The 15916-nt window shown below is 29.8% G+C and overlaps 1 protein-coding gene across 1 annotated transcript; it reads left to right on the forward strand.

Annotated features, from left to right (window-relative positions):
• The first annotated feature begins 1899 nt into the window (after window positions 1-1899).
• Window positions 1900-4081, forward strand: LOC100802566 (transcription factor bHLH106). Its single transcript, XM_003554067.5, has 2 exons — window positions 1900-2380; window positions 2999-4081. The coding sequence occupies exons 1-2, from the start codon at window positions 2066-2068 to the stop codon at window positions 3437-3439; spliced, it is 756 nt and encodes a 251-aa protein (XP_003554115.1). The 5' UTR covers window positions 1900-2065; the 3' UTR covers window positions 3440-4081.
• The last annotated feature ends 11835 nt before the right edge of the window (window positions 4082-15916 follow it).

The following is a 15916-nucleotide window of genomic DNA, read 5'->3' on the forward strand; positions in this document are numbered from 1 at the left end:
TAAATTTTAATTGATAATAAAAAGTGTGTTAAAAGAGACTATTACTCCATGCTTTTAGAAATGACAATAAGATGGGTCGAGAACGAGTTTGGTTCTCCTGCTTCACACCCTCACCAAGGTCAAGTCATATTTAGGAGAGATAAAGATGGAAAATTCAATCCAAATATTATTCTTGTTGGGGACAGTGAAAACCTACGGCAGCGAACCCACTTTACCTTTTATTTTTTTTATAAGTAATAAATTATTTTTATATATTTTTAATTAAATCATATATTAAATATATTTGTGTTTAACCTTCAATGGTGAGTACCAGAAAGTTGTGCAAACCTGAATCATAGAAATATTTGTTTTTAACTCACTTTATTTGAGTTAGAGTTGAGTAAGATAATGAACGACGACAAAACTTCCCTTAACTATTTTTTTTCTTCATATCTAGTACTTAACGTGTGTTATATACAAGATAAATATGTTTTTAGTGTAACTAAAATTTATAAAAAATAAATATTTGTAATATATAATATATAAATTATTAATATTAAATTAAGTAAAAATAACCTTAGATTTTTTTTTTACAGAAATAATCTTAGATCTTAATTTACAATTGTATATTTTACCTTTCAGGCCTTATGTGAACATTAAAGTTGCGTCATTAACTAGTGAAGTTTTCATTACTTTTAAATAAATTTTAATTTTTACATAAATATGAATATAAACATCAAATAACTTTTACTTATTTAATATAAATGAGACTGAAATAAATACAAAATTCAAATGTTATTTTAAACTTGAATACAAGAATATTTATTTTCGTGTGTGAATACAAAATGTATGGATCGTTTAAAGTGGACCCTACAGAGTCACAGACACGTGTAAACTGGAGAAGAGGGTGGGACGGGAGTCAGAGAAGTAAAGTGATTACCATATCAATATAATCAAAGACAGATTTTATCATTTATGTACAAGACAATTGATATTAAAATGTTTTCCAGGTTTTTTTTGTGGGTGGGTAGGTATTTTCGACTGGATCAAAGACTAATTTATTCGGTTGCTAAATTTTGTTTAAGAAATTAACTTTTTTAATATATATTTTTCTATAAAGCGCAATTAATTGAGTAATGCATATGTGTTGTGATTAAAACCGAGAATATAAGGAAGAAAATTATGAAAGGAAAAGAAGAGAGTAACATACGTGTATGTTATTACTCACGAAAACATGATACAATGAATGGGTCAGAAAAACTTTCAAGGAATCATTTTAACTCCCATATGTAGAGTAAAAACTAACGTTACAAAAAAAAAAAAAAGATTGCAAAACATAATTTGTTATCTAAATCATCTAACAACTAATTAAGAGGACTAGATGTTCCTCTTGCAACTAGACGAGCTCCACCAAACAATATCTTTCAAACACCTTTTAGTCCAACAATGAGTTGTTATAAATTTTTTATACTTAAATTCAATACTTACTAATAATAATTAAAAAAAAAATCAAACTTCTTTTGTAAGTATCTTATGAGAAATCATGACTCACTAAGTGACATATAATGATTAATTAGTAGATGAATTAGGATAATATGTCCCTAACTAAACATTATTCATTTCATGACGTATAAATCAAATATTATTAATTTTTTCTTGTAAATTAAAAAGTTTTTTTTTTCTTTTTAATGCTTGCAAATTGAAAGGTTAAATAAGTACATATCATTAAGGCACTATTTCCTCTCCCTAAGTTTTTCATTAAGAAAAGGGAGAGAGGGAGAACCCAGCCAATAATCACATACATACAACTAGTTATACAATAAATAACTGTATTCTAATTTTCGAAAACAATAGTTTAATTGCAAAAAAAAGGAAATGGGCACCGAAAGGCAGTAATAGGAAGTAGGAAGGAGAAGGATTTGATTTGAGTATGCACAGTGGAATGGTTTTTGGGTCAGTCAAAAAGCACAATCATAAGCATCACTTCACGTTCATGACCACAAAAACTGAAACTGTACCACACTCTTTCAGTCCCCCTTAGGTTTCCTTCTTATTAGCCTCCCCCCCTCACACCTACCCTATCATCATGCACCACTTTGCCATGGACAACTCTCACCTCCTCCAATTCCTTCCCAACACCACCACCACCACCACCACCACCAACACCCCCTTCTTCCATGCTGCACCTCACACTCACACCATGCACCACCCCCTCTCTACTAATTCCTCCAATAATACTAATTACTACCCCTTCCACCTCTCCCAAATTACCGAAACACCCTCCCACCATGATAGAGCCCTTGCTGCCATGAAGAACCACAAGGAGGCTGAGAAGAGAAGGAGGGAGAGAATCAACTCCCACCTCGACCACCTTCGCACTCTTCTCCCTTGTAATTCCAAGGTATACACACATGAGGACCTAATTGTTAGATAACTTTATCTCTTATAATTATTATAGTTAAGAATTTAATTGTAACATATGTAATTCTAAGTTAGGAATTTAAGTATCCTAGATTGAAATAAAAAAGTACAAAGTTGCACACTCATGCATATGTATGTGTGCAATATTTGTTTCATTATTAATTAATTCTTACTTTGGTTTTGAGCAATTGTCTCCTTTTCTTACTAGCCAGTTGTTTTTGAATGAAAAAGAGTGATTCCTTCTTTTGATCTCAAAGGTTGCATACTTTTTGACCAACAAAGTTAAATGTGTGTCTTCTAGTTGACTATAGACTTTAATTGTCATGGAATATGTACATACAGCAGAATGAGCTAGCTAGATTAATTTCTAGGAATAACTCATAAAATCCAAAGTTTTAAACGAGATTCGGATTCGTATTCATTTCATGTTTCCATAAAGAAACCCCCAGCTTGATTGGTAAAGACATTCACGCATAATTGAATTTGGGAAAGTGAGTTTGCTTTTACAAAGATAAGTTATATTAATAATACCATACATTATATTACAATATATAGTAGTATTAATTTCACATGGTTGTTGTTTTATTTTTGGTTTCAGACAGACAAGGCTTCGCTTCTGGCGAAGGTTGTCCAGCGGGTGAAGGAGTTGAAGCAGCAAACCTCGGAGATTACCGAGCTTGAAACCGTTCCGTCGGAGACCGACGAGATCACGGTGCTCTCCACCACCGGAGGCGACTACGCCTCCGGTGGCGGCGACGGAAGGCTCATCTTCAAGGCCTCGCTGTGCTGCGAGGACCGCTCCGACCTCATCCCCGACCTCATAGAAATCCTCAATTCGCTTCACCTCAAAACCCTCAAAGCAGAAATGGCCACTCTCGGAGGAAGAACACGCAACGTTCTCGTGGTCGCTGCTGACAAAGAACACAGCATTGAATCCATCCATTTCCTTCAGAACTCGCTCAGGTCCATTCTGGACCGATCCAGTTCCGGCGACAGGTCGAAACGACGCCGTGGCTTAGACCGAAGACTGATGTCTTGAACCGGATACTGTTTCCATAGCTACACATGCAAATGCATGCCTTACTAGTATCACTCCTAATATTGTTGGTTAATTCGAAATGGTTTATGTGTTTGCAGGTTTTTTGTAATGTAAAAAGAAATTAAGACAGATCATGAGTTTAAGGACTATGCATTATCAGTTCAAATATAAACATTTTTGCACTCTCAACTAATCATAAATCAATTTTTACTCTCTCAATCAATCAAAAATTATTATGAGTATTATTTTAAAGTTAAACAAACTTATTAGACGTAATTATTTGTGATTGAATGAGAGTGTAAAACTGTTTTACATGATTATTGCATAGCTTATTTTCTCTTACATTTGTTTAGATTGTTCTTATGGTAGTGAGTGAGTGCGTTAGTTAGGTAGCTAGGGTTTGTGTGATGTTTGGAATCTTTGCATGTGAACTTGGAGTTGCATGTAAGTAGGAGAAACAGGAGGGGTGAGAATCTTGCTGGAGGGTAATGGGGAAGGGAATGGAGTTTTGTTTAATTACGTGCTGTGCAAGTTGTGGCTTTTGACAGCGGGGGAAAGGAGTCTCTGTCTGTTCTGTAAAAGCAATGCTTCTGTGAGTTTCCAAGCTGTAGAAAATGGCATATTCGTTTTCTCTTTCATGCACTTTCTTTCTCTGATGTGTGTGTTGTATTTGTGATTGTATGTGGTTTGTTTTTCCTTTTACTGAGCTTACACTGATTCTAAAGAAGGAACTGGGTGGGAAAAGATGGAATGGTTGTTGGGAAGTGTGTTTTGGGTTGGACTCTTGCTCGGGTTTGTTGCTGTAATGGATGTTGAGGTATTAGTTACAGACAGTACTAGCTTTTTGGGTGAACAAGATATTTCTCACTCAAATGTCAAGGACTAATTAATTCTTTAATTAGATAATAAGATTCATTTCAAAGATTAACTTTTTTTAATAGATTTTTTTCAATATAAATAAATCATAGGAATCAAACTCTTAAGCCTATTTGGATCGAAGTACTTTTGAGAATTCTCCATTGAAAATATAAAATTTTATTCGGTAGTCAAAAACACTTTTTTAGTTTTATATTCAAACAGGCTTATTAGAAAATAAAATTATCTATCAACTATATTAAACCATGAAAATAATTACAACAATAGTTGCTTATGTGTGTGACAGTGAAATGACAAGGGGTTGTAAATATTGGACTGGGCTTTCGGTCCCCGGAACTGGAAGAATAATGTGTTGTGTTGGGTTCCCAAATCTTGCTTTTGGGGGGAGAAAAAGGAAAAAAGGTGTTGTGACCGGTCGGAGAAAGAGAGCAAGCTTATTACAAAGAATCAGAACTCAGAAGGTAGTTCTGGTAAATAGGCTTTTTAATTAATTTGAGTGCATAATTTCTCTGGTCATTTAAAGGGAGGGAATATATTTGTTCGCACCAAAAGAAAACAAAAAACTGACGAAGAATTGAGTCTTGCCCGGGGCTTCAGATATGTCAGTGCAGAGATTGTACTGTGTTTTGAAGTTTGTTGTCAATTTTGTTTATTAACTCAGCTCATACAAATGATTCTATATATAGATAAATATCTAATTAATATGTTATATTTTATCGCTTGCAAGTGCAGCTTATTAACTATCTGGTAATTTATCTAATAATAGTTGGTTTGGTCAAGATTTGAGAAGTTGAGAATGTCAAAAAGAAACTTAGTAAAAGGTCTGAGTTGTGATACTACTTTACCGATAATCTATTAATCTATATATCCTTAATTAAGCCATAGGTGTACATGTATATACTTCATTCCTTGTGCCAAGCTCCTACACATACATGGTTAGGAAATTTCATCCATTTTTTGAATAATGAATGGGTGAAATTAACTATTCTGAAGGTTTTTTTTTTTTTCTTTTGTTCGAGATTCTCCATATCTAAAATTTCAGTCGACATATCTAAATCTAAAGGGATGGGTCCATTTATGAAGAGCAGAAAGCTCTTTCAGCTCAACACCTTATTTAAAGAAAAAATTACTTGACCACTTGTGGGTCAATCTATAGTAGTATTTAATTGACAACCAAATGCTAGCTAGTAACACATGCATGACAACTTCTTTCTAATATTTTTTTACTATTAACTTTTAAAAATTGTTGCAAATAAAAAAAATGCGTTCAGATCTCATTTTTTTTAATAAATTTTACTCATAATTTTATAGTTTTAAATAAATTTTGACGGATAAAAAAGTGTATTAAAAGAAATATATTATAAAATTATTAATAATATTTCTCAAATTCATAACAAATGTTACAATTTAAATTATTGAGAGACGACTTTAGTTGGACACCATTATCAATACAACAATATTATTGTTAGATTTTTCAATACACTCTCTCACGCACAATACTTCTTGGACTTGGTGCGTGAACAACAAATGATAGGTGGTCGCAACGGAAGCGAAGACGAGGTCCAGGATCAGAACAAACTCTGATATCATATTAGATTTCATTTCAAAATCAATTGGTATTAAGTGAAGTTGTCCAACATATATATAAACTGCACTCTAGAACCGATGTGAGACTTGAATATTTTCCAATAATTATAAATTGATGTAGATATGAATCTGACTCATTGAAAAGATTTTACAATTCTACTACTTACTTTTTTTTATATTTTTAAAAGAAAAACTATATCTATGCAGAAATTTTATAATAAAGAGAGATAATTAAGAGGGAAAGAAAGAAAGATGTGAAATAAAATATGATAAAAAGAAATAAAAAAAACATTATAAAAACGTGTTGGATGAATAATATGCTTATTTTAAAAATGAATGAAGTTATTTATGCATTATTAAGTAACAAAAAAAATACAATTTTTGATATGAATCAATTTTTTAAAACAAGTAAAGAGAAGAAAACTTATTAAAAATGATTCGATCCCTTTTGGAAAACTTACATTCTCTTGCTGTCTTGCACGGCCATTAAATCTTTAGCAATATATCAAATCAATGTCTTGTGGCGGTGAAAAAGTTCACTAGCAGTGTGCTGCATTGCAATGTTCGCGGCATGTACTTAGAAATCTGCAAATATACGTAAAGCTAGCTTGACCATTGCATTATCTGTTTCTTTTCTTTTCTTTTCTTTTTCTCGGGGCACAATGGGTTTATAAATAGACAAGTAGAGGAATGATTTGGGATTTACATTGATTAAGGATCAACATAAAATGATTTTATTTTTTTGTTGTTGTTGCTAAATCTCACGATTAGCTATTAAGCAAAATGTCCTGCATGCTTTTATCCAAATTTTCTTCTGTTTTTATTTTTTATTTATTCAATAAATAAGTTCAAATTAACTAAGTTAATTTCTTAAGTTATGTCCCATGCCTTGGTGTATAACTCGTACCTTTAAAATAATCCTAGTGTTTTGATTTCTTAGCTCCACCAAGATTGACCAAAGCATTAAGTTTAGAAATCTAAAAGAACCATATGGATCAAGAAGTTCTATTTATTGACCGTCTTAATACTAGGCAATTAAAATAAGTAACAGTCACATTTACAAGATTCTTCATTATAAACACAAATCTGAATCATTTCACCAATTGCCACTTAGTAGAAAGCATTAAGAAAAGAGAAGATCACTGATCAATCTCATGAATACAACTTATATTGAATAAAAGAGAGCTTAATTGCAAAAGGTTTCCATAAAGTTTATCTATCCTTGACCTGAGGGAACCGAACAAAACACGATGAAAAACTGAAATAGAGAAGAAGATAAAGATGGATGATGATATGGCTACATTGAAACTTTAAGGATCCTCTCCCAAGGTCTAAATCTTAAATGAATCAAGTGTGATATTACTTTTTTCTTAAAGAATGGGTGTTGCCTTTTTTGGGTCCTAAACTTGGTTTTTATAGCACCCTAAAATCCACACCCAACGTTTCTAGCATCTCCCAATTTTTCTTCTTCTTCTTCTAAATTTTATCTACTAAAAAAAGGGTAATTGAAATCAATTGTAGCTTTCATTCATGAGTGCTACCTAAATCTCTTTTTCTATTTTTTTTTTTTTTTTTTTGAGAAAAGGATGTGAGCTTCATTATTTGAGGGCCTTCCTATTATTACTATAGAGGTAAATAAAGGCTATAGTGAGATAGGAGATTTGGTATTAACATTAACTGGAAGAAACAAAAGTACTGGTAGATACTATATAAAGTTTTGACTTGGGAATTTTTTTTAAAAATCAATTATTTGAATTGCTTGGGAATTTATTGAATAGTATAAGTCATTTGCCCAAGTTTTCATTTTTCTATTTATATTTACTTGTTTATCATTCTACACCTCTTAGATTCTTCAAATCACTTTAGATTTTTTTTAAAGATGAATATTAATTGTTAGTTTATTAATTTTTGTTAGTGAGAAAAATTTAAATTCACATCTTCTGTTTTTTTCTCTTAACTATTCGGTTAATGTTATAACTTCTTAAAACACTTTAGATTTAATTTTGAATCAAATTCTTTTTCTTTTATTTTATAAAAATCATAAATAATTATCATTAGAGAAGATCCTATTTGAATCAAATAAGATCATGAGTAACAAAATTCTATTCCTTTTATATTCTAATTGTATGTGTCCGATATCACATTATTAGAGAAGTAACATTTTGTTGCTTCTAATATGACACAACATAATGCAACCAACAAGGGTTTGAATCTAATAGAAAGAACTAATTCCTCACAATATAATAAATTAAGATTAAAATCTTTGTTGCGAAAAGTGTCGATATTTAATGTTTCACCATACGTAATTAATTAGTTGCTAAATGCTAGATTATTTTCTACAGCTAAGAACAGAAAAACAGAAGAAGCATCAAGGACATACCTCATTGCAAGATTGCTGCGTTGCTAATTTCAAACAGAACACCTTATTAGAGTTAAACTAGATGTAATAAACTTCTAAACCACACTGAGTTAAACTAGATGTACTTTAATAGTGCATTTTTTTTTAAAAAAAAATATTGAAATTGAAGACAAGGTTGACGAAAGAGGAAGATTATCATAGAAAATTGCAAATCAAGAAACCCCTATTAAAGTACACAATATTATCCACCAACAAAAGAAAAAGTTCCAACTTACAAGCCATGTCCCCACCAATGGTAAATGGGGTTTTCATGATTTTGGGCTGGGAAAAATTATGCGTTGTGCCTGTAAATTAAAGTGCATGCAGAACCAAATGGTTTCCCCCCTTCTTTTTCACTACGTTTATTAATTAATGGCAAGCAAAAAGAGAGATAGTGAGACAAAAGGTAAAACACAGGTTGTAACTTTCCTCGTCTTGCAACGACAGATGAGAGGTATAGTGCCCTAACTTTGAAGACCAAAGAAGAAAGGGAGAAAAGGACTTGTGATGAGGGAGAAGGAAATTGTATCATTTTTTACACGTGTGAAATTATTAAAAAATATTTCTTTGAAACAATTGTTTAATTACCAACCATGTTAATTTGTATATATGTAAATTTAAAATGTTATTTTAATTTGTTTACTTGATGGAGTTTTCAAACTTAATCTTGGGATCTAACATGTTTTATTTTTATGATGTTATCAATATGAAAATTTGTACGAATGGTGTGAATGCCAGGTCATGACCAGCAAATGAAAGCCATGGTTAAAGGGTACTTTCTCATTTACCAGTTGAATGGAATGAATTTATAATCATTATAATCCATATCCTCATCTTTCTCGATCACAACGTCACGGAAAAAGCCAAAATAAAATTTTATTTAAACAAAAGGAAAAATTACCTATAGTTTATTAATTAGGTTATACATATATAATTGTTTTAGCAAAACTGAGAACATATTTCTTAATAAATTGATTATTAGAATAGTATATTGAATTTAGTGTTAGTTTGATAAAATTAAATAGTTATTGAATTGGTTGATAAATGTAAAAACATCTAAAAGAATATGTTTATATGACTTTCATATAGGTTTTATTTTGAAGAAAAAATATCTTTAAAAATTATAATTTTAAGAATTTTAGTTAATTTTGAGCTCTTATCACTTTTTGCTCAAATATAAAATATTTGATTAAAAATTAAAAAATATAAATAAAATAAATAGTGTAATAATTTTTAAAAATAGTATAATATTAATTATAGGAGACAATGAAAAATTTTATCATGAAATTGATAGTTAAAAAGAATTAAATAGTATAAATTTGTTTATCAAATATTTCTAATTAATTTGGTTAATAATTTTTTATTCAGATTTGATTCATAATTTTATAAGCTAATCTAATAATCAAAATGAAATGACTTGTTAAACACTACATATGATTAACTAGACAGTAACATTAAAGTCGATGTTCCCTAACCACGTAACAAAGATGATACATAAAGTACTATAAGACTGCAAAAATCAATGCCTTAATCTCAATTGAACAAAAACAAGTAATGATAGTACATAGTTAAAATAAGATATATCAATTAAGGGTTTAAAAAAAGGTCATATCCGTCTATTAAAATTTTAAAAGAAATGTATTTAAATAGCTCCGTCTTTGCACTAAAAAAATAGGTTCATATTTTATTATATATACGTATATGTTACGTTTCAACTATTAAATAACAGGATTAATTAAATTTTTAGTTTTATTTTTTTTTTTAAATTTGATTTTTAGTTCTAAATAAAAGTTTGATTGGTCAAGAATCTTTAACTTTTTTTCATTATGATTTTTAATTTCTAAATTTTTATTTGATTTGTTAAGATCCTTAATTTTTTAAAAATTTCAATTTTCAATCTCTAAAGAGAAATTTAAAATCATTATTTTTATTTATTTAATGAGGTTTTAGGAACTGAAAAATTAAATTTTAAAAAAATTTAGGACTAAAAACCTTAATGAGAAAAAAGTTTAAAAAATTTGACCAGTCAAACTTTTATTTAGAACTCCAAATCAAATTTCAAAAAAGTTGAGAGACCTCAACCCTTCAAACTTTTGTTTAATTACTAAAAAATGGGTTTTAAAAAATTTAAGAAATAAAAACTTAAGTAACCCTAATTAATAATATAAGACTACTCCACAAAGTTAGTAAATCACATAGTTTTTATGTTATATATGATGCAATTCATGCATTGACAAATTAAAATTCAAAATCAATTCATCATACCTTCTATTTTAACTTTAGACTTATCACCATAGTAATACTTATTGAATTGACATAACTTTATTGATAAAATTTAATGATTATGCTATTTATATATGTTTTTTATATTAATTATTATAAAATTCAATAAACTTATCATCATTATTTTGTATATATTTGAATGACAAGTGAATAGTCTATTTTCTTTCATTGATATCCATTTAGGTTATAATTTTTTCCCGTGTGGTAAACTTAGCTTACAAATTCTAGTTAGAACTGACTCAGTGACTCGACACTAAAAGCTAAACAAAGACAGAAAGAAAAGCCTGTGTCTCATTATAAAGAATGAAGACTTTTATACTGTCATAAACTTAGCAGCAGCTAGCAAGTGAATGAACTTTGGCTGGTGGGAAATGAATGCAAAGCAAAGCAATCACTAAACAGAAAAGATCAATAGCTAGCCTTCTCCATCGTCCACATGTGTACGCACAGAGTCATAGAGATATAGATTTTTCAGGTCAAGCGTGTGCCATATCGGCTTTGTAAATCATTATTGTGTTGTGTCTCACTTTTATATTTAATAGTATACTATAACCTATGTGACATACATTTACTTTCTCCTGCTCTTATAGTACCCTAGAATCCCTCTCTCTCTCTCTGATATATTTATACATAAACACAGAAAGAACACGCGAGGTAGCTAGAAGCGTGCATAAAGGTGGCTGACAAAAGGCAGCACTAGTGGGGACTGGAACATAGCAAAAATCATAGAAAGATAAAGAAAAATATATGTTTTGCTAGTTGTAGTAGTATGTATGAGGAGTTTGAAGTAATGAAGCTTAATTTAATGTCAAACCCTTACGAGTGTCCTAATCCTTAATGACAAATATTAATCAGTGTTATGTGATTTTTGTTAAGATGCATAAAAAATACATTTTTCATAATTTTTAATACATTCTTATATAATTTTCAATAAAACTTTACTTCTTTACCGAACAATGATTAGCAAGACTTTAATTTAGTTTATGTATTCAAGTGGGGTCATGAGAAGAGAATTTTAATCACTTCTCATCATCATCATAATAATAATAATATACTACTACAGTGGTTTAAACTTTAAATAACATGAACAAGTTTCACCCAAAGTGTAGACAAAATGCATTGAGCATCGGGTGATTTGTCGGGGACATGCATAATTTGCATATACTTTCTCGTTTGATGCAGACTGTGATTATCCGTTTTTAATAAATTGCCTCTATTCTCATTCTCCACCACCACTATCTCACATGTATACATATAACATGTCTCTGCACTAACATATGCATACCTATCTTTTTATCTCTCACACAAAAGCACATATGTATGCTTGCTCCTCCTATGGTAATGCAATCATTCCTGCCACTATATTTTAACTCTTCCACCCTTCTATATAAAATTCAATATGCAGAATTGTATATAAAAGTCTCACCATCCTAAGTTAGCATGTGAAGTCTTTCCATTGTTTCCTTAGTTCATTTGGCTGTAATTTAGAACTCATACTTGAATCCTCTTATGCCTCTATACAATTTCTCTAACAATGAATATTAGGGTCCTTGATCAACTCTGCTATTTAAGGAAAACATTTAATTAGTCTCTAAAATTTAGTGCCATTTGTTAATTTGGTTTTTAATGTTATAAAATGTAAATTTAATTCTTAAACGCCAATTTTGTAACGAAAAAAACGTATAACTCAATTTACTCTAATTTTAATGCGCATAAGTTTATTTAGATTCTAGTGTCAAGATTAAATCATGTGAGTCTTATTTCAATGAGTATTATTTGAGTTACATTGGTGCAAAATTGTAAAAAAAAAAACACTCATTTTCACCATTTATTTATAAAAATTTATAAACAATTTTAATTACAAATTATGATGTATGATAAATTTTTTACTTTTACAATATATCAGCAATGATTTCTTATTGATGGTTAGTGTACAATTTTTTTGACAGTGATAGTACAACCATTAAACTTATATAGGGTTTTAGGTTTACAAGGTTGTATAACTGCAAGTTGTCCAAAAATTAATTCACCAAGAGATGCATAATCTTGCCATGTTTAAACACTATTTTAGGCTAGACAAAGTGCTTGTTTGGTTAAAATTTAAGTCAAGTCAGTGAAGTCACGTTTATCACAAAAGTTACTTCTTGTAGCTTCCAAAAGTCACGTAAAAAACTGCCAGAAGTTTGTGAGGGTAGGCGCAGAACCAAACAGACTGAAATAATACTTTTTAAAAAATAGTACATTAGTCATTCACAATTCTAAGATGTGTTTGGTTTGCATTTTCATTTTTTATTTTTATTTTTTGAAAATTATTTTTATTTTTAAAAAATTAGAATTATGAAAATATGTTTGGTTTGATTTCTTGTTTTCTGTTCTCAAGAAATAAAAATATTGAAAATTCATTTTCAAAAGAAAATATATTTTTATATTTGTTTAAAATTACATTCCTTACCATCACGTTTTCATTTTATCCAAAATGAGATTCTTAGTTTCAACTGAAAATGAGATTTTATTATTTCCAGTTTTTTGTTAGTTTGAGAAAATATTTTCACTTTCAAAAATTCAACCAAACGCCCATCACCATTTTCTATTTGTGAAAATAAAAACAGAAAATTGTCAAACCAAACCCCCCTTACTTTTTACTTGAATTTAACTATTAATTAAAAGTGAAAAAAACTCATTTTCACCATTTATTTATAAAACTTTAAAAATAGTGAACAGTGAGAAATAAAAATCAAATTAATTCGAATACAATTTAAATAATCCATGACCCAATTATGACGGAAAGGAGTTTTTTTTTATATTTGTTTAAAATTACATTCCTTACCATCACGTTTTCATTTTACCCAAAATGAGATTCTTAGTTTCAACTGAAAATGAGATTTTATTGTTTCCAGTCTTTGGTTAGTTTGAGAAAATATTTTCACTTTCAAAAATTCAACCAAACGCCCATCACCATTTTCTATTTGTAAAAATAAAAACAGAAAATTGTCAAACCAAACTCCCCTTACTTTTTACTCGAATTTAACTATTAATTAAAAGTGAAAAAAACTCATTTTCACCATTTATTTATAAAACTTTAAAAATAGTGAACAGTGAGAAATAAAAATCAAATCAATTCGAACACAATTTAAATAATCCATGACCCAATTATGAAGGAAAGGAGTTTTTTTTTATCTCATCATAGTTTTTTTTTATCTCATCAGAGCTGTGAAGGTATTTAACAAAATAAAAAACTATTTTAATTGTGTTGCCTAAAACTTGAGTCAAGAGTAACTGAGTAGTAGACTCAACTACAGTCCAATTTTGTTGCCTATATATGGGCCTTTTCACTGCTATCTCCAATGCCCAAACCAACCAGAGAAAACAGGAAACAAGGTCACTCTTTTGATAATCCTATTCCCTCCACATTCTCCTTATTCCACAAGATAATCATCACTGCAATTTTCTCTTCTCACCAAATTCTTTCTAATTGAATCCCAAACATAAGATACTATGTGCATAAAATTAACTTTAAAATGAAATATAACCAGTTGGCATATTACATCCAAGGAAAAAGATTCTCTAAAATGAGTTTCTAAAGTGAGCAAATAAAGATATATCAATTCTTAAATTTAAGCAGATTAGGTTATGATGCCATTTAAATCAAATGGATTCATACAGCCTTACTTGGTCTTTCCCCTTGATGAAAACCCCAAATCGAATCATAAATTCAGCATCTCACATTTAATAATATATGGCTAGTGCTATTTCCACTCTCCTTTATTACTAATACACTTCCCTTTTTAATTTTTCTTCCTAAAATACCCAAAAATACACTCCCTTTCGTTTCTCTCTCCATGGATCTTTCTCAGTGAAAGAATGCTTTTCTAACTTTGTTGTTCTACTATCAACAAAATTTCTTGAAAATGGAGGTGGGGGAGGAAGTTCTAACTTCTAACTCTGAGATTTCAAGTGTTAACTTTGATTTATATGTAATTCTGTATTTGCACTTGTTGTGAAAAAGAAATCTTCCTTGCTTGAAAATGGTTTCCTACTATGCCGTGTTCCTTGATGCAGTGACAATTGATATTTGGGTTGCATCTCCTTTCCCATTGTGCTTTAAATTTGAATTGTGATGTGGAATTTGTAGAATAGTTTTCTTTTTCCCTTCCCTATGTGATTGTACGTGCCTTTCGCTGTGATATGAAAAAAGAGTCCGGGTTAGAGTAAAAAAATTCACATCTTTGTGAGAAAGAGAAATTGTTTATGCATGGTGAATATGCGCACGGTCTTGGATGCTAGTGCTGAGATGAATAAAAAAGAAACCAATTCGGTATTTGAATATATTTCCGAAAGCAAACGCACCTGGGTGTTTGGGTTCAATGGTTTTCTTGATTTTAATGCATATGAAAATTAGAACACTTTAAAATTGTAACAGCACGTTAATTAAAAAAAGAAATATTGGGATGCTGTTGGGTTGAGAGATTCTTGTGGTTGTGCAAAGAAAGATTGTTATGATCTCTTGATAAATTTCTAGAATATATGTGATTGACTTAAAAACAATTCCCACATGAGGAGATTGAGTGCAAAGGGGAGTGCATTTTCTGGGCAATTTTGGAAATCTTTTTAAAAGGAAAGTATATTAGTAATAAAGGGAAATGAAAATACCAAAAGTCAAATATATTAGACATTTTGTATTTTGACTTTTGTTGGAACTTATCATTTATATTGGACTTAAGGCTTTTTATTTATTTGACTTTCAATATTTTTATTTTATTATTGGATCTTTAGTAATGGATCTTGGTAGTCTTTAACTTTATAGTATAGTAGGGTAAATGTTTACGTTATAGTTATTCTTAATTCATGTTAACTTGTAAGTGTATCAATTTTATCACAAATAATAAAGATTAAAGTGAAAGTCAAAGTGTCAAATTCACAAGGATTTTGGTTGTATCTAAGTGATGCAAATCCAATTATTAAGCAACAAGAGAAGTAGAAGAGAAAATGAATTGTAAGTGTGAAAATTGGAAGTAAAAGAAAAGAAGAAATATAACAAGAAAAATAAATAATAGTTTAAATGCAAAAAGATGAAGACAAGATGAAGACAAAATGCAATTATGTTGGAGGTTTAGTATGTCAAAACTACTTATAATATAATGTAATAGATTTTCTCTAATTAATGAAATCTTTGTTTCCATCCGCATCTAATGAATTATCCTATCTTTGGTTTCCCGCACGAAGGGCCTAGTTTATTTATCATTTTCTCCCAAATTTTTTTGCAGAGATAAAATAAAAGATCGCATTAAGATAAGAGATGCAAAAATTCTTGGGCAAAATAAATGTCAATCTAT

Source organism: Glycine max, chromosome 19 (assembly GCF_000004515.6).
Source record: "Glycine max cultivar Williams 82 chromosome 19, Glycine_max_v4.0, whole genome shotgun sequence".
Lineage (NCBI taxonomy): Eukaryota > Viridiplantae > Streptophyta > Magnoliopsida > Fabales > Fabaceae > Glycine > Glycine max.

Coding starts and splice junctions, on each gene's coding strand:
- LOC100802566 (XM_003554067.5), top strand. CDS start 2,066: ATGCACCACTTTGCCATGGACAACTCTCACCTCCTCCAATTCCTTCCC. Junction 2,381..2,998: donor TTCTCCCTTGTAATTCCAAG/GTATACACACAT, acceptor TTTTGGTTTCAG/ACAGACAAGGCTTCGCTTCT.